Source organism: Lissotriton helveticus, chromosome 3_1 (assembly GCF_964261635.1).
Source record: "Lissotriton helveticus chromosome 3_1, aLisHel1.1, whole genome shotgun sequence".
Classification (NCBI taxonomy): Eukaryota; Metazoa; Chordata; class Amphibia; order Caudata; family Salamandridae; genus Lissotriton; species Lissotriton helveticus.
This window is the reverse complement of record NC_136061.1, coordinates 28,319,420-28,344,670: the sequence shown is the minus strand read 5'-3', so window position 1 is coordinate 28,344,670 and position 25,251 is coordinate 28,319,420. Positions and strand designations below refer to the sequence as shown.

The window sequence follows — 25,251 nt, the reverse complement described above, 5'->3', positions numbered from 1 at the left end:
ATTGCCTCAGGCAGCTGAGGAATCAATGCAGCAATCTCGGACCACATCTGGCGGTCATAACGGCCCAGTATAGCCAGAGTGTTTGCCGCCCTCACTGTAGTAGCCGCCATGGTCGTGAATTTCTTTCCTATGGAATCCAATTTGCGGCCTTCCTGATCAGGAGGAGACGTGAGTGGCGTAGCAGGATTGCGCGATCTTTTTTGCGCAGCCTGAGTAATTACCGAATCTGCCTTCGGTTGAGACACTAAGCAGGCCGGAGAAGACGCCGGTGCTTTGTATTTCCTGTCCAATCTGGGTAAGACCGCAGGAACAGAATTGGGACGTTCCATCAATTTAAGGCCTTCCTTCCAAATATATTCCACGATTGGTATAGTGTGGGATTGCCTCTGTGAGATGTCTTTAAAGTCATATAGAAAGCAATCACTTTCATGCTGTTGTTGTTCGACTTTGAGATGAAACCGTTTTGTAGCCCGGATCATCAAATTGTGGAAATGTGCCATGTCCACTGGGGGCGAATGTAGAGGCGAGGTGGGCGGAGTGGAAGGTGTTTGAGCCCTATAATCGTCCCACTCAGCCATGTCGGCGTCATTGTCGTCGTCATCTGTGTTGTGAGGATCCGGATCCTCGTCGCCAGTGTCAGGGCGAGTACCATCCGGTGAAGCCGGTGAAACTGGTGTAGGTGCCTGAGGAAGTTGCGGTTGAGGCTGCGGGGGAGGCAGTGGTGCTGGAGAAGCAGGAGTAGACGAAGGAAACCTGCGGTTATAATCATCCAGCATGTGCTGAAGGTTCATCACCAAGGACAGAGGTATCTGGGTAACAGGCTCTGAAGGCACCGGTTCGGACGTATCAACAGGAAACAAGTCAGTCCCATCTTCGACATTGTCCCCCACCTCACCCTCGTCACTATATTCCTGGCACTTAATGTTCAAATCCGAAGGACTTGTTGCCTGTTTAAATAATCCTTCCACTTCCGAATCGTTTCCGGATTCTTCCTCACCAGACTGGAATAATTTGTCTGGAAGACGAGCACCACTCCTCACAGGACTCAGTTGGATGAGTGGTATGGTCCGCAAAGAAGAAGCAGTAACCACTGTGTAGATGGAAGCCGTCCTTGGTAGAGGTTGGTGCGACGCCAACGAGCCCGTTGGCGTAAATGCGGCACCGTCAGCAACGCCCTGAGGCGACTTGGACGGGATTTTCTTCGTCGACGAGGATTCCTTGCCCGTCGACGAGCCCGTCGACGGGAGCGGGGCTTTGTTCGTCGACGAGAGTGGAGCTTTGGCCGTCGACGACGAAGGCGTCGACGGTATGAGAGTCGTCGACGAGGCCGTCGACGAAGTAATGCTGGCCGACAGAGACGTCGTCGACGGGGGCACCGTCGACGGGCCCGTCGACGGGGTGCTGGGTGGAGGCTTGGTCTTCGTCGACGATGGATGCGCCGACGAAGGATGCGTCGACGGCTTCGTCGTCGACGGGGCGCTGAGTGGAGGCTTGGTTTTCGTCGACGGTGTATGCGTCGACGGCTTCGTCGTCGACGGTCTATCCTTGCCGGTCGTCGACGAGATCTTCACCACTGAAGAGATGGGTCTCACCTTCGAGGTCGCCGTCGACGAGGTGGTCGTCGTCGACGTAGCGCCGGTGGACATGGAACATGTCGTCGTCGACGTGGAGGTGGTAGAAATGGATTTCGTCGACGCTGAAGACGTCGACGGGCGCGACGACGAGCCCGTCGACGAGCCAAAACCAGATTTCTTACTGGTAGGTAAGGCTTTGGGCGCAGACGTCAGAGAACCAGGTCCCGTAGACGTGCCCTGAAGCGAATCCTGTGGGGAGACAATCCTAGAGGACTCCAACAGTCTACTCTTCTTGAGAAAAGGAGAAGGAGCCTCGGTCTCAGACCCACGCTTCTGAGAGGACTTTGAAGCAAAAGATGACAGGCTCTCCACATCAGAAACCACAGACTCCGAAGTTCTCAACTTCTGTAGCCACAGAAGGAGACGGGCCTCTCTATCTCTCAGAGTCTTAGGAGGGAAAGTACGACAGTACTTACAGTTTTTCACCTCATGGTCTGGGTAGAGACAGTAAATGCATTTACTGTGTGGATCCTCGTGGAAAAGGCGCAGTTTACCACATGAAGGGCAGGCTTTAAACAGAGATTTCTTGTTTGAAGACATTTTCTTGAAGAAAAAACAGGTAAAGTTGAAGAAAACTGAGCAGAGCTCAGGGAGACTCCCTTCACACGACGTGCGGTAGAAAATCTGAGGACTTGGGCTTCTGAGGAGAAGGTTCTAGAGGAGGCTACAGCCTGATTGGCTGGAATGTGATCCAACACATAATGACTCTGATATGCTACTAAAGTGAGTTCTCCCTTAGGCTTTTCAATGGGCCTATTGTGTTCTATGGTACTTTTAGAATTTACAATTTACTGCACTATATGTATGTATATTTTTATTAGTTATATTTTTCATGTATACATGCATATATACTGCTATTTTATGTACCGTGGGACTCCCACTTCGACGACGGGGGATATTCAAGCATGTGAATCTATGAAAGACACCCCTAATACTGGAGAAATACGCTTTCCCCACCATAAAAGCATCGGTGCCTTCATTGAATGTAGGTGAAGATCTACAACTTCACACCGTCATCCAAGGATGCCGGCCCAGGGATGTATGACGTTACAACGCATACTTTTACAACGCATACCGTTACAACGAATTTTTTACAACGCAAAAACTTTTACAACGCATACCATTACAACGCATGTTTTTACAACGCAAATACCTTTACAACGCATACCATTACAACGTAAGTATTGGTAAGTATATAATATTTTTTTTATTTTAAATTAATTGTAATTAATATAATTTAATTTAATTTAATTAATTTAAATTTTTTTTTACCCTGTACCCCTGTACCCCAAAAAAAACCAAATTAACCCAGAACCCTAAAAATACCCCTGTACCCCAAAAACCCAAAACTGACCCTGAACCCTAAAAATACCCCTTTACCCAAAAACTGAAAACTGTCCCTGACCCTAAAAATACCCCTGTACCCCAAAAACCCAAAACTGTCCCTGAACCCTAAAAATACCCCTGTACCCCAAAAACCCAAAACTGACCCTGAACCCTAAAAATACCCCTTTACCCAAAAACTGAAAACTGACCCTGAACCCTAAAAATACCCCTTTACCCAAAAACTGAAAACTGACCCTGAACCCTAAAAATACCCCTTTACCCAAAAACTGAAAACTGACCCTGAACCCTAAAAATACCCATTTACCCAAAAACTGAAAACTGACCCTGAACCTTAAAAATACCCCTTTACCCAAAAACTGAAAACTGACCCTGAACCCTAAAAATACCCCTTTACCCAAAAACTGAAAACTGACCCTGAACCCTAAAAATACCCCTTTACCTAAAAACTGAAAACTGACCCTGAACCCTAAAAATACCCCTTTACCCCAAAACTGAAAACTTAAAAAAAAACCAAACATATAAAATATTAAATATAATTATATACTTACCAATACTTACGTTGTAATGGCATGCGTTGTAAAAGTACTTGCGTTGTAAAAACATGCGTTGTAATGGTATGCGTTGTAAAAGTTTTTGCGTTGTAAAAGTTTCGTTGTAATGGTAGTGCGTTGTAAAAGTTGCGTTGTAAAGGTTGTTTCCCCCGGCCCAGACATGCCCGGGACAGGTACAAAAGGGAGGGGGGTTCCCCTCTCGAAATTCCAGCGCTTCCTCATGCAAAATGAAACCGAAACTCTCGAGCGCTAGAGATGTCGGTGGAAAGCACACTGCCCCTTCAGCATATCGGAATACCCTTTACTTAATAAAACGGAGGCCCTCTGCAGCACTGGGCAGTCATACTGACCCCCACCTGAAACGTCCAGCAAACCTGTCAGGCTTCAAAAGTATTAAAATACCCTGTACTAGCTAAGTGTACCTCGCGACGGAAACCACCCGCCTCCAAACTATAGTGTGCTAAAAAAAGGCCCCGTGCTGCACCGCAACACTGGGCTGAATATGTGCAGGAAACCTGTGCCTGCCCGACAGAGCTCCGCCTCTAGCCTCCGCGACAAACAAACGCCCAGACCCCCCCTAGATACTACGCACTGGCGTGTCCCAGGGTGTGGAGAACCGATGGTGCCACCCAGAAACAAGGATCCTGCTATGGCGCACATCAAAGCACTGACCCCCGATAAGCCAGAGACAAGTAAGACTAACCATGCTATGCCGCTACAAGCGCGATCAGACTCCCGCGCGTCGTTAGACCAGGTGGAGCCAGCGTGTCCCATGGGGAACCAACCGGCCACCTGATGAGCCCAACCTAGTCAAACTTAGACCGGCAGCGTGACACACGCCCCTACGGGGGTGGCCACACACCAGGAGCCTTGGCCCCTCCCTACCAGCTCCATACCCAGGCAATGGTGGTAGGCGGCCAACTTGGTACAAATTGCACCGTGGCCAAGCTTGGTGTCGGTGGTACGTGAAAGGCACTCACCACAACAAAGGCTCCCGGACCCCGCCACACGGAGGAGAACCCTAAGCCCCTGGAGCTGTCCTGCCCAACCAAGCGCCTGCAGCCACGGCAATGGCCGGGCTAGCAGCCATCTCCCCGAGGGGGTGCAAAGGAAACACTCCCTACGCAACACAGAACAGCTCCAGGAGATCGATGACCCAAACGCACTCCAAGCAGCAAGAGAAAGAGGGTGCTCAGTGGGCGGGAGAGGTATAACTACCTCTCCCCCCGCCTTCTCCTGCCCGGAAGTGACGTAGGCCTGGGGGACCCACGAGGTTCCCCCCAACACTCGGAGGCTAACAGTGTGCCATCCTGAGGCACTTAGTGGGGCCGCCCTCTTAGGAGGGCCCCCTTCATGTGCCCGGGCAGCCCTGCAGTACGCGGAGACGTCAGCGTGTGCCGGCTGACTTTGTGTCTATGGTGATGTATTCCTTCACAACACAGGTTTATAGTGGAAGACGAGCAGAACTATGATGTTGCTGCTTTGATTAACTTTAGCGAATTAAGCGTGAACTCACGTTGTACTGACGTCCGTCTCTCCTTTATGATAGTGTTTGACAGAAAGAGCACCATGGGACATAGGGTAAGTCATACATGGTTTTATAACTTTTATTGGAAAAGCTCGGTGACACGTAGGGAGCTCAACTTCATGAACATCTCCCAAAGACGAACTCCGCATTCCCAGAGGCTTCCGTGTTCCCTGGAGAGCCTGCATCTCTTTTCTTGGATCAGTGGGCATTTTTTATCCTATATGAGTTTGAGGCCCGATAATGGGAGGCTCATGTTAGCATGATTGGTCTGCGTTTTAAGATACTGCCGCCCCAGCTGTGCGTCCGATACCTTTCAGCTGATGGGACGGGTCACTGTAACGAAATATCTGCAGCTCGATGGTAACCTCCGCAGTCAGCTAAGCTGTGGTCCCAGTGTTGCATGGCTTTAGGGTGGGGTTCGACGCAGCGTGGCTTGCATTCCTCATGCCTGAAAGGAAACAACTGCATTTTAAATTGTCCACCTGTAAACATAATATCACAGCTTTGGGGTGTTGTAAATGGGGCAGGTTATAGACGGAAGGGGAGGGGCACTCTCGTAATGGGAACTGTTTTATTTTTAGTTATTTCCATTTATAGCTGATGTTTTTCTTCAGTGAAATTGTGCAGGCTTGTTTGACTGGTCATTACCACAAAGTAGCTTGTGTGTAGGTCAGGCTGAGTTTATACCGAGCAAGACCATTTTAGTCCTGCTGCTGTGTTCTTAGTTTTGGAATTCATATTCCTTCTTCATATGTTGGCCCCTGGCGTCTTTTTTGGAGGGCTTAGGGGTTCTCCAGCACCTGTTTGCACCGCTTCACTTGCATCTGACAGATTTCATAGACACTTCATTGGTGCCATCTACTCCCCCTCTCTAGCGTTTGCACCAGTGGTAGGTTACTACCTTTATCTAGGGGTGAGGGGCTCCCCTATCTGCCCCCTGCGCAGAAACATGTCATCACCAGTGTAAGGACCACTCACCAGTGGTTCATCGAGTATCCAGAAGTTTATTGATACACGCAGACACCTCCAGCATCTCTCTCTCTCTAGAACCAACTCCCACTTCATAAAAATACATTCTCATGCCATAATTCCAAGTTCTATATTACATAGTAATGAAATATTTAACCTTGCAGAAACTCTACACAATGCTTCATATTTTGTATTCCCTACATGGGGCATCATTGAAGGGAAGTTAGTAAAGTTCATGTTAATTTTTGGAATGGGCACCCAGGTGAGCCATGTTCCTTTGGGCATGCAGATTGTTATAAATAAATGGAGGGGGTGCAGAGGCCCCCCTTCCAAGGGTTTATTGATATCCCAGGGATCCCCACTTCACTAGGGCTCCTGCTAATAATAAATCACCTCCCCTGAACTGTATTAAACAAGCATTTGCAATACAATTGGTCTTGCATTTGCGAGAGTTTAAGCTATTGGCATTGTAAATGACAATGCATTTTATCGATGTGTTTTCAAAACCAACACATATAAAAAAGAAATTGTTATTTCAAATGCCAATAGCTCAAACTCTTGAAAATGCGAGACCACTTTCATAGTGGCTGTGCCTCTTTCTTTAGACGCTGCTGCAGTTTGTTCTTTTTTTCAATTTTTGCCACGAATTTTGTGAATTGGCGGACATTTTTTTTTGTTATGCATTTTGCCCAGGCAGGGTCCCTCTGGGACACCATTACTCCAGATAGAAGGTGTTGGTATTGGTACCCTGCCCCCTTTTTTTATTTATTTTTGAAATTTTTTTTAGGGAATTCGGCCGAAGCTGAGTCCCAAGATGGCTGCCAACAATTCCTGGTTGAAGTGTTGGCGCCAATCAGAGCTCTGCACGAGCGTAATATTATTCTCAAATTTGTTGCGATTGTAGACATGCATGTTTGGGTTTCCTTTAATTTCTCAACAACTACTGAACAGATTTACATCAAATAAATAAAAGCGTAATCTGTGCAACCAAATCCATCGGTTTTTTTGCCAAATTGGGGGTAATTCCGTCCAGTGGTTCGGGCTGTAGTCGTGTTCTAATCTCCCATGGGAATTAACGTGGGAAACACACTTAATTTTAATCCTCCCTTTCCTCTGCCTCCGCTTTATTGATCACCCCAAAACTTTCCAAGTGCAACAAGAATTGCAGCAATTTTTGGAAAACGTTGTGTAGATTTGTCATGTGACACCAAAGATATAGGTAAGTCAATAAGCGCTTTTCCTATGGAACATGGTGCTACCCAGAACTAGGATATACACACATGTATATATATATATTATATTCTCGCTCCTGTTGCACCCTGTTCACGCACTCATACACGGGTGCTGTCTGCGGTCTATTATATATATATATATATATATATATATATATATATATATATATATATATATATATATATATATATATATATACACATATATATATATATATATATATATATATATATATATATATATACACACACATATTTATTTATTTAATTTTGAATTTACTGAAATGAGATATTCAGTTGACCACGCTGTATATAGTCTAACTTGTGGGCTCACACATTGTAAATACTGTAAATATTGTACATTTTGTAAAATTCTGTGAATATTGTCCTCAATCAAGTGAGCGTTAATCCAAGACACACGGCTCCGTTTATCCATGTCAACAAAGAGAGTACTTTGGGACAGGCTTTGGAGAGCGCTGAAAGGCAAGCAAAACAAGTGGTGGGAAAATACCACCTTACAAAAATACATAGATGTGTCCAGGATTCCAAGAGGATTGAGAATCTTTGTTACCCCGACCTTCCAGAATCCAGACCCGGAGTTAATAACGGAATGGGCAGAAAACAATCATCAGTGCTCATTGAATATGCTACGCATGTTAGTCAAACATGCTGCAAAAGATGTAGAAAAATTCTGTGCTGAAATTGACGAATGCACTGAGGAATTGAAAAAGATCTGCAGTGAAGATGAATTTAAAAATGAGATGGATAAAATGGAGGTCAATCTAAGTAAGATAGAGGATGATATAAAGAACAGGAAACAAAGAACATTTCAAAGAGATCTAATTGATTACCAAAGGGGACAGATATTAACATTTGCAAAGAAGTACGACACCTTGAGGGCTGCTATGCAGCAAACAACTGGAAATACATTACCATCTGATAATTTGAGCACTGTTCAAAATCAACCTGAGGAGGATGGACAATCAAATGCTAGCGCGACAAGTGGCAGTGATGTTTCTGTCGACACCCATTTCACAGGTGTAAAAACCAATGTTTTAACAGAGTTCACCATGGTAATGAAAGACAAACAGGGAAACAACAGACAAAACTATCGAAGACGCGGAAGAGGAAACAGAGGAGGCAAAAACAAAAATATCTCAACTCTAGGAGAACTAGGAAGCCCAGTGGGAACGCGCACAAGGGGCCAGTTGAAGCCGAAATAATGGATAGAAAAACAGTCATCAACCTGTCATCAAGAGAACTGACTACACAAGTGGTAGATTTACTTTCCATGGGTTTGACTTTTTGCCCCTCCAATTCTTTTAATTATACGCAAAGTAAGATTGATTTGTTTTTATTTACGAGAAAATTAAAACTAAAGAAATGGTATACCACGAAAGTGTCTGATACACCAGTTTCAGTAAATATAAAACCGAGCCATCTGAGTATTGCAGAGGTGGAACTCGCACATTGTCTAAATGTTTTATCTGATGAAGTTAATTCTAGTACTGACCCTTTTGAAAGTCTGAAAGCCGAAGGAATACCATTGGGCTTAAGTGTAAAAAGCGGGTTCAAGCCAAAATCTGTGTTTTTGCCACCGATAAAAAATTATGTAGTGGATGTGTTTGAAAAAGGTTTGTGTATAGAGCTGCAACACATAGCCAATGACAAAAAACATAGAGGTTGGAAAAACATTACGCAGACACAAAGAAAAGCATTAGATAGCCTCCAGAATGACCCCAAAATAGTCATTAAAAAATCTGACAAGGGGGGTAATGTGGTTGTGCAATCAAGGTCAGATTATATAGCAGAGGGCCTGAGACAGTTGTCAGATCCCACCACTTACTGCAGGAGTAACAGAATGGAGAATGAGAACTCCTTGAAAGCATATAACCTACAACTTTCACAATGGAAGTTAACGGAAGTGATTGAAGAAGAGGAATTAAAATTTTTAGAATGTAAATTCCCTAAACTACCAGCTATGTATCTTTTACCAAAGATACACAAGAGCAGTACAAATCTCCCGGGTAGGCCGATAATTTCCTCCAACGGGAGTTGTTTAGAGAACACTTCGAAATACGTAGATCATTTCCTGCAGAATGCAGTACAGAATCTGCCATCGTACGTAAGAGACTCTGGTGATTTTTTGAGGCAAATCAAAACTATTGAATGGAAAGATAGCTATTCACTCCTGTCATTAGGCGTAGTAAGCCTCTACACGAGCATCCCCCACCAGCAAGGCCTAGATGCTTGTAGACATTTTCTGGCTAGGAGATCAGTGTCATATTTGCATCACACACAAATGCTTATACAAATGATGCATACATGCCTTACCCAAACATATTTTTTGTTTGACAATAAAGTCTTCAAGCAAACTCTCGGTACTTCCATGGGGACCTGCTTTGCTCCTTGCTTTGCGGGTCTCTTCATGGGGTACTGGGAGGAGGAAATCACGTACCGATCATCTATGTACAAAAAGCACGCAATCAAGTGGATGCGGTACATAGATGACATTTTCGTGATCTGGGAGGGCACTGAGGAACACGCTTCTGATTTTGTACACATGCTGAATGAAAACACGTTCAATTTGAAATTTACAAGCCATTGGTCAAAGAATTCATTAGAATTTTTGGATCTGAAACTGCTGGTCAAAGACAATAAGCTGGAGAGTGAACTGTTTAGGAAAGCAACATCAGGAAACAGTCTGTTACACGCACGTAGTTGCCATCAGAGTTCCCTTATTCAGAGCATCCCAGTAGGGGAATTACTACGGGCTAAGCGCAACTGCAGTACTAGCAGCGCTTATTCCTTAGAGGAGAAAGTAATGTGCAGCAGATTTGCAGCAAGAGGGTACCCGCACAAAACGATTGTAAATGCCCAAAAGGTTGTTGCAGGAAGGAGCAGAGAATCCCTACTTGAAAAACAACCTGAAAAAACTGAGGTAGAAACCAAAACAAGGTTCATCACAACGTACAGCAGTAAGGCGTTTTTATTGAGGAAGAGCCTCAACAAATTCTGGCCAGTATTGCATTCGGACCTAGACATAACGACCTGTGTTGAAACATCCCCACAAGTCACATTTAGGAGAGCCAGGTCGTTAAAAGACCAACTATGTAAAGCTATAGAACCGAACAAAAGCACATTACCAAGTGTACAGGGATTTTTTACTTGCAGAAACTGTAAAGCCTGCAAAAACAGCCGCAATGTAAAAGTAGCAATTTTGTCTTCGGCAGCAGAACCATTTGTAGTTCAGGAACACACATCGTGCAATACTGACTACGCTGTTTATGCATTGTTCTGCCCATGTAAGAAGGCTTATATAGGCAGCACAATTAAAAAGGCTAAATTACGCATACTGGAACATTTGCGTGCGATTAAAAACATGGACAAGACCTATCCCATAGCAAGACATTTTCATAGTCATCACAATCAGAATCCAGATTTGTTAAGTTTCTGTGTCTTGGACACAATAAAACATAATGAAAGAGGTGGAAACAGACAACAGTGTCTAAGGAGACTGGAGTCGAAATTTATAATCAGGTACAAAACCATGGCGCCTCTAGGACATAATAACGATGAAGAAATGGAAGTACATTTGGGTTAATGATGAATGTAATCTGATATAGTTTTGCTCTTTTGAAGTGCCCTAGAGTTTGTCCTGATATAATCTCGAGTAGTTGATAATGACATATGTGCCTGATATTTGTAAATACTCTCTTTTTAAACTCTGTATAAATATCATGTTTGTGTGTTTTGAAGTATAATTAGTTTGTGTTTATGTTTGTTATTTTTCAGGGAATGTGGAATCTTCTGAAAGTGGAATTTAATGCAGTCTGCCACACGCATATGTTCAAGGCAATGGTGTAGTAACTTATGCCCACATGGGCTGAATTGTATTTGCAAAGACATTTCTGAGACTGTAGAATCCATGAGCAGTATAAGGCTAATTGTTGAAATAAGTATGCCCACAGGGGCTTTATTCTTTTCATTTTTCATTTTACTTATGAATAGTAACTCTGATGAGGTTTATGCGGAAATCACGAATTAACTTTGGCATGATTGAAGCGCATAGCGCTGGCCATTGATTTAATATAAGGTGATAACAGCATTCATCAGAATAGCCGACTGCACACATGAGAATTGTGTCTTATAAATTCAGAAATGCATGGTCTCTTACTTTAAAATTACTTTAGAATTGCAACGAATTAATACTATATAAATGATTGGTTATTAGTGTGGTAATAACGGTGATTTGCATTGCATATATGTTACATTTGGAAAACATTCCCTACTACCGCTTTGTTTACATAAATCACAGTAGTCTTTTGTTTATGTTATTTTGACACATGACCCTTTATTTACCCAATGAAATGCACACAACTTGACTCGTGAGCAAGGGAAACTTCCCGAAACGCGTCGAGTTATTTCTGTTGCCAACTTTGTAAAATAAACCTGTGGATGCAACTTTTGGGCTCGTGTTTTTCATGCAAACCTGACGAAAGGAGTTTTGTGTGGAGCAGCGATTTGATATATATATATATATATATATATATATATATATATATATATATATATATATATATATACACACATATTTATTTATTTAATTTTGAATTTACTGAAATGAGATATTCAGTTGACCACGCTGTATATAGTCTAACTTGTGGGCTCACACATTGTAAATACTGTAAATATTGTACATTTTGTAAAATTCTGTGAATATTGTCCTCAATCAAGTGAGCGTTAATCCAAGACACACGGCTCCGTTTATCCATGTTTATTTTTCCCCTACAGCTATGTTGATGACAATTGATGATCCCTAGATAAATAATATCAGTTCATATGTCATCTAATTACACCATAGCCATGCATAGTTCAATTCATTTTTCAATGCATTTTTCTGTTCTGAACCATTTCATTTGGCAACAAACATCATGCATCTTAATGTTAGTTCGACTTCTGTAGTTTTCACCTGTAACAAGTATTTTTTCACTGTTCATCATGATGGTAGTTCTTTCAGTCACGTGAACTTGTCACTTGTGTATTTAAATTCACTTTTCAAGCAACGCATGTATGTGAGCAAGTCCACCCCGCTGGCCGAAACGCGTCATCTTGTCCGCATGAATTGCGTATATATGGATTAATAAAAGTCACTGTTGCCAGCAGTGAACGAAAGCAATTGAAGAGTCCGTTTTTCTCTTTTTGGTGGGCTCTAGCACCGGAGCGGTAATTGGATAAAAAAAAAAATATATATATATAATTTATGAGCTCCTTGTTGAATGTGAGGTGAACAATAGCCCTTTTAATAGTTTTGCCTTTCAGGCAGCCTCCATCAACCCCACAAAGCCAGGCCCTCAATACCAGTGGTTGAAGAGATCTGCCAAATATTGGCTGGCATTTTGTATCCTTTTAATATAGCATATGATTGCAGGTGCCCCTTCACCAGCTTCAGGACTGGCCATACAAAGCATAAATAAATTATTCTGCAGAACAACAACCTGCCAAAAGGTTGACTATAAGCAGGCCATCCAGACAGATATTTGTCCTTTATCTCTTCCCTAGATCGTACCTGGAGTTGGAGGATGGATCGAATGAAGAAACACAACTTGAGAGGACCCATAAAGGTAAATAAGGACTTATTGGCTCACTAATATATTAGATAGGTGACAGAGTTGCATTGACTCATAACTGCCCTGGATATTTGTGATTGTGTATTTGTAAAGCAGTCCATTTTGACATTATCAAGATCGTTGGACTAGAGCACAAGCCCCGTAGAAGCTGTAAAAGGTTGCTTTTTCTTAAGAAAAACACAAGTTATTCAAATAGAAGACTGGCTGCTTGACATTGTACATTTTTTTTATCTACATGGAAGAACTGATGGGCTCACAATAAAAAAAAAAAACCTGAGATACTACTAATAAGGTTGGTTGGACTTTAATTGTGACATCACATCAACTTTCTTACTGCTTTAAATATATTTACAAGGTGGAGGTCTATAGTCACCAAAACCTCCTTATGTTATATGCATAGTATCTCATAGCAGCCAACGGATGTAAGCTGTGTGCAGTCTGTGTCTCGCTTGACTTTACTCTGTCACATTGTTATGAGCAGAGACCCAAGGCAGAATAAGTGAATCACTTTTGTCGCTTCTCACATAGGGCCTCGTAATGATATTACTCAGCAACTTCAACATAATACAAACTTATGCTCTAACCAGACTCTCAGTCTCCCTGGTAATAACTTTCTCAATCATCAAGCTATTACTTCTTTTCAGACAGTCCCTTTACACCTCCTTATTGTGCTCCTGAACCAACCTGAACTGTACCTTGTCGAACATGAAGACCTTGTTGATCCTGCCATTGTATCTGCGGATCAGTTTAATTATGACATTGCTTGTATCCTGCATGGCCTGGCACTGATGCTCAATTTTAGCACTCTCCTTAAACTGCAGATTTAGGAACATGATGGTCACTGGTCTCATCTCTGATAGAAACTCCAAGGGCTGATAGTCGTCAATCTGAAGAGCACAGTGAGAGGAACACAAGGTCAGACAAAAGAATCTGCAACTCCTAACACATGAGACACAATCAGATAGAGTAGGGCTTTGCAATCACACTATAGATAGATAGATAGATAGATAGATAGATAGATAGATAGATAGATAGATAGATAGATAGATAGATAGATATTTGCATCCTTATTTAAAATCATTAAAACCACAACATTAAGCTCATCAGAACAAAAGCAACAAAAAACAGACATATCAAGCCATGCCTGGTTGAAATAGACTAATATATATTGTGTTACTTATCTGAAAAGAAGTTTTAAAAAGTTATCTAAAGAAACAAAGTGATATAAAGTGCAAAGAGGGAGTTCACAGGCAATTCGAGCAAATAATTGCAAAGATCAATCCAGTCCCTCCTTATATGGGTCAGTTGCCATACAGACAGCTCCCTTGAAAGGGAGACTTTTAATAATATCATAGCAAGTTCAACGGCCTGAGATTCAGGAATGGGCCCCATTCGAATGATTAAAAGGTTCAATCTTGTCCCTCTTTAAGAACTTCAGAAGCCATTCCACTAGGTAAGATTATTTCCCCGAATAGGCGGCATTCCGTGAAGTCCTTGTGACTTCAAGGTGGCCCGAGATTCAGGGAGGGGCTGCACTAATAAGTAAGAAAACATCTTTGAATACTATGTGGGCCATACATGCTTTACTCCCCCCCGCCCCCCCAGGGGCACCATTCAGGAAGAATGTTTACACAAACATATCAAAAATTCTGAACTGGACCAAGACCCCACTGGGGTACACAAAGCGCTAAGAGTGTGTGGGGAGACGGGAATATCACTGGGGTAACAGAAAGAGGAAAATCTAAAAAAGAGTAAGTTCAACAACCTCTCACTCACCAACCACACCAGAGACCTGGGACCTGCTGCACCCTGCATTGGCATTTGACATCACCACAGTCATCCCCTGCCCCCACTCAAATACAAGATTGCTAGGAAATGCATACTTCACAAGCATGGAGGCGGAATGGCCATCATCCACAAGAACACAATCAGCTGCAACACATCCACTGATACACAATCCTTCACACAAAACACACCTATCATTCCAACTCCACGTTACAGCCAATTTCACCCTAAGGGGCACTCTCATTTACAGACCACCGAGACCATGCACCATCTTCACTAACACCATAATGAACTTTGTTGCAGCATTCTCCCCTGATGCTAGCAATGACATTCTACTCCGAGACCTGAACTTCCCACTGAAAGACCACACACTGACCCCAGCTCACAAACAGCGATTGAAGACCTTGGATGCCTGGGTCTCACCTAACGAGAAAGGTAATACCCAAGTCGCAGGACAACTCCTGCCCCTATTTTAACTAACTTCAACAACATCTGAGTTTAAGATCCCATACCATTTCCCCGAACAAAGCACACTCCATGTTGTTCAGTATCCCCGTCCCTGTCCAATGAACACGCACCACTGCCAGACCAGCATGCTGAAACTAGAACAGCATCACTCAGAAGGAGTGGAACACCACTCTGAACACCCACTAGCCTAAACACAGCAACAGCCTCACCAAAGCCATCAAGAATGTCAACAGATAAACCCCTCCTGTGCCAACTCCCTGGTGCCCTCAAACAGAGCAATGCAACAAGATGCAAACCCCAGGACAGTCAGTACACAGAGGAACTCAGACTGATAAAACGCCACTGAAAACAACAGGAGCGTAAATTGAGAATGAGTCAGGACAATGCAGACAGAAGCACAGTTAAATCCTCCGAAACCACCAAATTATCTGTACCACAAAATGTGCTGTTCTGGTGGAAAGCATTGATGCCAGCACCAACAGAAGTAAAGAAATCTTGGTTATTGTAAAAGCTTTCACTTCACCATCTACCATCTCCAACTCAATCAACCTCTCACTGGACCTCGGCAACAATATCTCTCTATTCCTCAGCAACAAAATCACCAGCATTTACAACAACCAGACCCCAAACCTCATCAACACCTCCTGATCTTATCCAAAGGACCAATGCTAATCATATGGCCCGTCATCACTGCAGAAACAAAATGCCTGCCACCATAAAGTCCATCCACTCAGAGGAAAACAAAGGAGGTCCCCTTACTATCCAATGCGGGACAGGGGGAGATTAAAGTAAAGCAACAATGTCCCTAACACAGAGTAAATACACAGGACCTTACAGTGAGGTAATGTTATGGTTGTCAGAGCTCAAATTGGAAAACAGTGCCACAGTGTTAGAAATATAATAAGCAAAAAGCAGCTTTAATCCAACTTCATCAGGACAAAATAACTTCTTTTCATTTTGAGCTCTCAGTATATAACAAACAGCAGAGACACAAGTTATATACACTTGTATTAAATATATTTTGTTCAAGGGTAATAGTTATGTTGTCATTTAAACTTTGGTGAGAGCTCAAAATGAAAAGAAGAAATGTTGTCCAAAAAGTGTAACACTGTTAGTATGCCACGTTGAATTGTGTATTTATACTGTCTGTTAAAGAATGAATAGAGTATTATTAATTGTAAATTAACTGTATGTTCCTTGTTACCTAGAAAAACTGTCCTGATGAAGGTGTTTTAAAGCAAAAAAACAAAACGCTGCGTCGCCAACTTTTCTCTCTGAACCATTGTTCTCTGGAAATTATTTTAACATTAATGTGTTTTTATGGTATTGATTTGTGTAAATAATTGTGTAATGTATGCAATAAATGATGTATTTTTATAACTGATTGTGTTTTTTAAATATTTTTTATTAATTACTAACTGCTTTTTTCTTATTATATTTCTGACACTGTGGCACTGTTTTCCAATTTGAGCTCTGACAACCATAACATTACCTCACCGTAAGGTCCTGTGTATTAACTCTATGTTAGGGACATTGTTGCTTTACTTCCATCCACTCAGGGGCCCATCAGATCTCTACCCCCACTACACCTACCCTAGAGGACTACAACTCATCAGCGCCATGCTCACACTCATTCTGAATGCCTACATGTCTTTCGTAACCTTCTCAGATGCTTAGAAACATGCAACTGCCTTCTCACTTCTGAAGAAACTCTCTATTGGCACTTCAATGCTCGACAAAGACAGCCCGATCTCCCTGCTACCATTTCTGGGCATGGTCTTAAGAGAAAACCATTAGCAGACAGCTCACTGAATAGGTCACCAACCACTGACTCCTCGACAACACTCAGTGTTGTTTCAGACTCAACAACAGCACAGCCGAAACTGCCCTCATCACCACCACTGATGACATCCACAAGACTCTGGAGAAAGGAGATATGGCAGCCCTCATCCTCCTGGACCTCTCAGAAGCATTTGACACAATCATCCGCCCTCACCCCATCCTCATCCAACACCTACACAACATCAGAATCCAAGAACACACACTCTAATGGATCGGCTCCTGCCTGACTGGAAGTACCCAGGGAGTTAATCTGGCACAGTAAACCTCATATGTCTGCGACCTAATCTGTGGAGTTGCACAAGGATCCTCCCTCAGCTGGATCTTCTTCAATGCATACAAGACCCTTCTAGCCAGCATCACCCGCTCTCACAAGATCAATGCCCTCTCCTAAGTCCAACGCAACACAACTTGTTCTCTCCCTCATGGACCAGATGCCTAGTACCTAGATCAAGTTCAATGCCTGCATGACTGAAATCACACACACACACACACTGGAGAAAGACCAACTGTCTAAAGCTGAACACCTATAATACCAAAACCATGATGTTCGGGAAGAGCACATCACCATCAGACTCTACTTGGTGTCCTACAGAGCAAGGACCGATGCCCACCCTCATGCCAAGAACCTTGGTGTCATAATCCACAGCAAAATCAACATGACCACTTAAGCCAGCACTGTCACAGCTCCATACCTTGAAGATGCTGAGGAAAATGTTAAATGGCTCTCAATCAGCACCTGAAAAACCATCACACACGCCTTGGTTACAAGCAAGCTGGACTACAGGAACACCCTCTATACCAGGATCAACAAACTCACCAGAAGGCTATATACCAATCTGAACTCGGCAGCCAGAATCACTCTCAACCTCTCATGACACACTCACATCACACCACTCCTCATCCACACTTTCATGGCACTACATAACACTGGACCAGCGTATTTTAACAATTGCATCTCCTTTCACAAACATTTCAGACACCTGCACTCGGTCAGACTCCTACTTACACAAACTCACCGTACGCAAAACCAGAACAGGCAGCTGAGCCTTCTAAATCGCTCCTCAAGCAAGGAACAACCTGCCGCTACACAAAAGAGCCTCCTCCTCACTTCTTGAATTCTACAAGAAGCTGAACCCTGACTTTTTGATCAGTCCCACTAGGCCCTAGATGTGGCTAGACTCACACTTGCTCACTGGAAGGATACTCTCCGGGGTGATAGTGCACTCTACAAATCTGCATAACATTTGGACACGTCATTTGTAGGAAGGTAGGATCCCTATAGCATGGTTACCCCCTCTTTTTGCCTGGTGTCAGTGTGTCTAATCAGCACCCCAGTCACTGTGATTCTTCCCTAAATGTGACTATGGTAAGTACTTCTGTACCTCCACAATTGGCTACTGGTGTACCCCTATAAGTCCCTCGTATATGGTACTAGGTATCCAGGGCATAGGTACACCAGGGGTCTCCCATGGGCTGTAGCATGTATTGTGCCAACCTTAAGAGACGACTCAAACTGGGACTACATGCCTGCGTATGTAAGCTGGTGCTAGCACCACTTACAACATATATAGGTTTTCTTATATCTGAGGTCACTACACTTAAAACCTATAAGTCACCCCTAAGGCAGGCCTTTCAATCCTGAAAGCAGGGTGCTGGGTTATAAGTGTGTGGGTGCCCCTGCATGAGCAAGACATCCCTACAAACCCTGAAATCGATTCTCCGGGCTTTGTACATGCGGCAGCCATGTTGATACATATAGTGAGTGGCCATCCGTCAGTACACAATGGCTAACTATATAGTGGCTGTGCCTAACCTGGGCATGTTTGGTATAAAAAATGTTGGAAACAACACCGTTACCATTGTTGGAGGCATCATTTCATGCAGTGGGAGGCTCTTCTGGGAAGCGCCCAGTATTCCTATTAACAGCCTTCCAGGTTCAGCAAGTGAGCTAGTGCTGCTGCCAACCCCTGCCCTTCTGCTGCTGAGCTAAGCTCGAGCAGGGGAAGCAATAGGTTTCCTGTCACAGGGAGGTGGGCCTACCTCCCAGACAGGACTTAGTGTATTGGGCTGAGGTGGGGTCGCTTGCCAGCGTCACCAGACTGCTTTGAAGGGCACATTTTGTGCCCTCCTTGCATACTCCAGTTTATGCCAGTTCGGGGAGCTCTGGTGCGAAACTGGACAAAGGACATGGGAGTCCAGCTCCTCCTCTGGGTGGGAGCCCTGAGTCATCCTTACCCCTTTCTTAGGGAATATAATGGCCTACTTGAGGATGGGTCCTCAGATTTGTCGAGGGAAAAGACTCAAGCCTGAAACCACATCACTCTTCGACTCTCTGGACACTTGGACTTCGCCAGGACCCGAGACTACTTCACGGAAGACTCCTGCTGCTGCTAGTCTCGCTGCTCTGCAAGTCTCCTTCGTTGCCTGTGTCTGTGCTTCCTTCAGGATCTTCAACAGACCTGTGGGCATCAGGGACACCCAAAGTAATCTCCTTGGAGTGAAAGATTCACTACCCTGCATCTGCAGGCACTGCAATGAAGCTGACTGGTCTGCTGCTGCTGACGTCCCACGGACTTCGAAAGGTTCAGTAACACTTGTGCATCACGTCAACATTGCTGTTGCAAAGGCTTGCAACAGGTATGTTCCCTGAGTGTTGGAAACACGCCACACTTCTCCCTCTGAAAAAGAAGCCCAATGGCGCCCCCGATGACTTAAGTAATCTCCGCCCAATTTCCCTTTTAGCAGCCCCAGGCAAAATGCTCGAAAAATTGATACAACGACAACTCATCAGCTTTATTGAGGAAAAAGGGATTCTGCATGAAACACAGTCAGGTTTCAGATCAGGTTTCAGCACCGAGACCGCCCTTATCGAGGTGGCTGAATCGATTAGGTGGTCCTTAGATTCAGGAGCATCAGCTATGCTGGTGCTCCTGGATCTATCAGCCGCGTTTGATACGGTGGATCATGGCAGATTGCTGCTACGGTTGGAGGACATTGGTCTGGACGACAAGGCACTGAGTTGGCTCCACTCCTACCTCACAGACCGTTCCCAGAAAGTGGCCCTGGGCACCTTCTCCTCTAAGCCAAAACGCCTCTGGTGCGGTGTTCCTCAGGGGTCAGCACTCAGCCCTTTACTTTTTAATGGTTATTTACCCCCACTTTTTACCCTGATTGCCAAATGGGGGGTTAAGGCGATTTCGTATGCAGATGATATGCAATTAGTCTTCCCCTATTTGGATGTGTCGGAGGCAGCTTTTAGTAAAAAGAGGGGCTGCCTTCGAGATGTGGCCAGCTGAATGAATGCCAATAAACTAAAACTGAATGCAGGCAAAACTGAGGTGGTATTCTTTGGTAAAAACACTCACCCCCCTTCGGACCTGTGGTGGCCTCCTAAAATGGGTCCACCACCATCCCCCAGTACCAATGCGAAGAATTTGGGAGTAAGATGGGACGAGAGTCTCTCTTTTTCTTCTCATATACAGCAGGTCACATCTGGATGTCTTCACAAACTTAGGAACTTCCGTAAGTTCCTTTCTCTTCTACCAGAAGATTGTCGCAAAATGGTAGTCCATGCAACAGTTACATCCAGACTGGACTACGCGAACGGCCTCTATCTTGGCTTGTCTAAATATCTGGTGCAGCGCCTGCAGATCGTGCAGAATGCGGCTGCGAGACTGATAAAGCACATTCCTTTTAGACAGCATGTCTCTCCGCAACTGCGCGAACTGCATTGGCTCCCATTGGCAAGCAGAATAAAATTCAAAGCCCTAACCCTGGCGTTCAGAGCTCTAAGAGGGACCTGTCCGAACTACTTAAAACTCAGACTCCCCCGCTACCATCAGGAGAGACGCCTGCGATCTAATTCCCTGCTTCAGCTGCTCGTCCCACGAGCCAGAAAAGCTAGACTTGGTGGCAGGTCCTTTTCTGCCGGCACGGCGAAACTCTGGAACGCCCTGCCTTCCGCCATCCAATCTGCCACGACAGAATCTAATTTTAAGAAGCAACTAAAGACCTGGCTCTTTATGCAGAAAACCTAAGCATTCTCCCTGCCTTTCGCTTTGCCCAATTGCTCACTTAGCGCCGGGACACCTCCTCGTGAGGTAGCTGTTCGCGCTCTACAAATATCAGTATTATTATTATTATTAAGGCTTGTTGGCTCTGCACTCCAGAGATCTCCGGGCTACAAGAAACACCAGCCTCCAGCATCTCTTCCTGCTAAGATCAGGGTCATCACCACATCCTCTGCACTGTGGGCCTTCATCTTTGGTGAGCTGCAGGAGGTCCTCCTTTGACTCCTGTGCCTTTGGCCTGTGGGTCCTCTTCAGTGGGCTCCCGTGCTTGCTCAGGCCTGTGTGGAAAAGTAAATTTTGCCATGTTCTGTGTCCCTACGTGTTCCCCATGTTATGTTGTATGTGCATGATTAATATGCATATGTATTCTCCATGATCGATTAAAGACGCAATTACAGTTGTGTCCACCTCTAATATGCCAGTTCCCAGTTTTCGTGAATACAACGAATATCAGGCCTATGTAAAGCTACGTTGCCACGTTTCTCAGTGTGCACGTTATTTCATTGTAAAGTCCCCGTTTCTAGGCCTCAAAAGGGGCCTGGACTCAGATTCAGCTCCTGTCTCCTGAACCCTCGCTGAGGAGCGATACAGCCCCCACCTGTATCCCTGACCCTTCACTTACTTCTTGCCTCACAGTGCCCGGCTCGGCCTGGCTCTGCCTGCCAGTCTGCCAAGAGTATGTTATGATTCTAGTTATCAGTCCAGCTCTTCTTCTCTGCATTCCTAAGCTACTGAATCGCATCAATAGTTTCCGTCATGGTCTAGCCTTTACGTCTCCATGTAAGAGAAATACTGTATTAATGGTCAGTTAATATTCCTCAACACGCACTACATGTAGAATAATGCATGCACCAGTCTTAGAGTCTGTTAGCCTTTACCCTGATAACTTTTGGATTCTATCAACCTGTTCTCTAAACATCAGATACTAGATAGTGTTTAGGTATATGTCGCTCTGACTCTCCAGACTTCAGTCTCTTCTTCTAGCGCAGAAGTCATAGCCCCCAGCTTCTCCCAAGTAACACGTCATTGTCAGTTTGCGCGCACCACTAGGTTAGAGGTCCCGGCTCATTAGGTAGCCCCCTCCATGTTTCCGCCCCATTTATGACATATTCTGTTACGTTTACACCACATGTCTATGTATACGCCCTGTTCACGCCTCTTGTTACACCTACTTCAGCCTTATCTTTCGCGACTGCTACAGGCCCTGCCCACTGCTACGCCTACTGTATGAACTCTAATGTATTTTGTTTAAGTATATATATGCTTGTACACTGTTATTAAAGATTCCCACTTCTTCCCCTTACCCCGTTGTGCAGCGCTGCCATCCTATGCCCGTGCAGGTTGTCCTGTTCCTGTCCTTTATGCTGTATTAAACCTGCAAACTCCAGCTACCTCGAATCTTGACTCTTATTTATTGAGCTATCTGTTATTGTATATCTAGTCAAAAATAGAGGTATTATTTATTTATTTACCACATAATGGCGCCCGAATAGGGACTTGCCCTTTCCCCACGCGCCGGTGAAGCCACGCAAGCCCCCTGATCCTCTGCAGCCGTGACGGAACCATACCGTGCACGTGCAGATATTTCTGCTTCAAGTATCCCTCAGGCCCACGGAGGAGACGGAGGTTGCGGTCCAGCATCCAGACGAGGCGGTGGAGGAACGCGGCGAGTCCCGACCAGAGCCCAAGCCGAGAGTCCAAGGTCCGAGGTATCCGGAGGCCCACCCGTAACAGAAGTCCGAAGTTCGTCCGTCCGTCGTCGTAGCAGTCCAGTCCAGTCCGAGGCCTTCCGTTCTTGCTGCCCGGTGAGTACCGTTGCTGGGGTAGTATCTAGACAGGGTCAATTGCATTGTCTCTGGTCCGTGGGTTTGGGTACACAGATCCAACACGAAGTGTCCACTTAGGTGGATGCGGGTCCTGACGTGTCTCTTTATGAGACCGGTAAGTTTCGTACTGTTTTAGCAGTGCATCTAGTTTCTGTTCTAGTCCGTTCTGTTCTCGAGAAATTCATGTATTCTGTTTTCAATATTCCAGGTAGTATTTTGTCCGAACTGTTATTTTAAAAATGTCATTCATGTATTTCAATGTCGTGGTATGAGTGATCAGTCTCAAGTCATTATTGTGTTCATTGTGTATTGTATTGTGTCTAGACTACAGTTCAGTCATGCCTCTGTTCTCAAAATTACGTCAGTTAAAAACTAGAAAAGGTCTGCTAGAAGAAGCAGTTCCTGTCCCGCCTAGGGACAGTCCAGGTCACTTTATGTACCAAAAGCATGGCATAAGTGCCATATTATATCTAGATTTATGGGTGGAGTACACCAAACAGTTAGAGGAAAAGTATAGATGGCCCGTATCGGGTACATGGGATGCCGAGTGCATCATGCGAGTAGAAGAAGTATTATGGAAAAAGAAAGCCAGACAGTCACAGAAAGATGCGATCGGGTTATGGCGCAAAGAATCTCATAAAAGAACCGAAAAAGAAATCAGAAAGTCAGAATTAAGTAGAGAATCCTTAGAAAGAGCCCAAGAAAGGGAACTAATCGAGATAGGTGAACGAGTTAAGACCGAACAGTCAGACAGACAGAGAAATGCCCTTATTAAGGGTATGTATCCTCTTCTTGCCGAGGGCTTGCCAAAAGCAACCCCGGAGGCACCCAGTAATTTCCCGCCACCTTTAGTTCCGACCAAGCTACGTCACAAACCGACCGCAGCTGATATTTTTCTCTCGTCCTATTTGGACGACACAGTCCCGGAATATGCAAATCCTGTTCCACAAGCTCCTGTAAATAATGTAATTCATGGTCCTCCAGCCACCGGGGCACCTGTTGCAGTACCTGTTACGGTACCCCCGGTCCAGTCCGTAGTACAAATTCCCGCCACATCAGTCACTCTGCCAGCACGAAGAGTATCAGTCGACGATTCCAGTATAGGGGCCGCGGGAGGAGGTCCTCCTGGTACCCCTCCGCCAAATAGACGTTTAGGGCCAGTCGAGTTACATGAACGTGCGTTACAGCGTACGCCCAAATATAAGTCCATTGCAGAAATCAGGCGACTTCTTACTGAATGCTGTTATGATCCAGTCCCAGGCGAGGATAGTATGGTTATATATTCCGTACGTATAAGACAGGTGTCCGAGTATTTGGTCACCCTACCGAATATGAAAGAAGATCTAGACAGAATGTATCGTTTCATTCGTACAGGACAAGATCCAGAAAGTATTGGTGAAGTCATGTCTCTCAGGAAAGCTGAGACTCAGTTCATGTTATTAAAGTTTCTGATCAATTGTTTAATTAGGGAACAAGATTCCCCGACTAAAGATCCGACCGAAATGAAAATTCTGACAAGGTGGAGTGATAATATAGCCGAGGGTAAGCACAAGACACTCAATAGTATAGAAAGTATGTACAAGAAAATTCGTAAAGAAATAATAAGGTTACACGAACAACGCAAAGAAGCTCTAGGAAGCGAGAAAGAAAATGACTCTTCTACTGAAGAGGTAGACGACGAGAATCCTGCCAGAATAGCGTATGTAGGTAAATCTAGATTTCCAGACCGACATTTACGCCTAGAACACAAGAAAGTCTTTCATCTTCCAGCACCAGAACAAGGCTCTCTAGAACAAGTATTTCAAGCTACCGATCACATTCTGAAATCACGAATCGGTTATAGTGAGTTAAGTACCATGCATGAACAAGAACTAGCCCGATCAGCAGTCCGATGGATTACTGATTCTACCACTTTTCCAGACGAAATAGTGGCACAAATGTTTCTGAAACTGCCCCCAGCCGAGCAGCGACTGGTGGGTATGTATATGATCCAGCACCTCATTACATTGTATGAGGGTCAACATTCTGATCCAGGCCCGTTACATGATGTCCTGAACGAGTTACTCCAGTATAGATGGAAAGGTTTAGGTACCGATTTAATTAGTGTCATTCTAGAACAGCGCCACAAATATAGAACGTTTCTGAAACCACATTTTGTTCATGTGTCACCTCCAGAAAGTAAACCGTTTTACATAGACAGACAGCATCCGTTACGAGAAGTACACCCAGTTAGGACAGAGGGTGGTGAAATGCAACGAGTATTTGTTTACACCCCAGTTACCAAGATGGAACTCTTAGAGATGAAGAAGTTAATTCCCTGTCACGACAAAGATCCAGCAGGGTTCCACCGAGAATTAAAAGACATGCTC

General features: G+C 44.3%; 1 protein-coding gene across 5 annotated transcripts in view; it reads right to left on the bottom strand.

The window, feature by feature from the left end:
• Nucleotides 1-25,251, bottom strand: part of ADCY10 (adenylate cyclase 10) — a 4,100,562-nt gene that overhangs the window by 2,964,890 nt on the left and 1,110,421 nt on the right. For all 5 annotated transcript variants that reach the window (XM_078679137.1, XM_078679136.1, XM_078679138.1 and 2 more), the window contains one exon: nt 13,587-13,778. In XM_078679137.1, the coding sequence (XP_078535263.1) occupies nt 13,587-13,778 (192 nt within the window). The remainder of the gene's footprint in view (nt 1-13,586; nt 13,779-25,251) is intronic.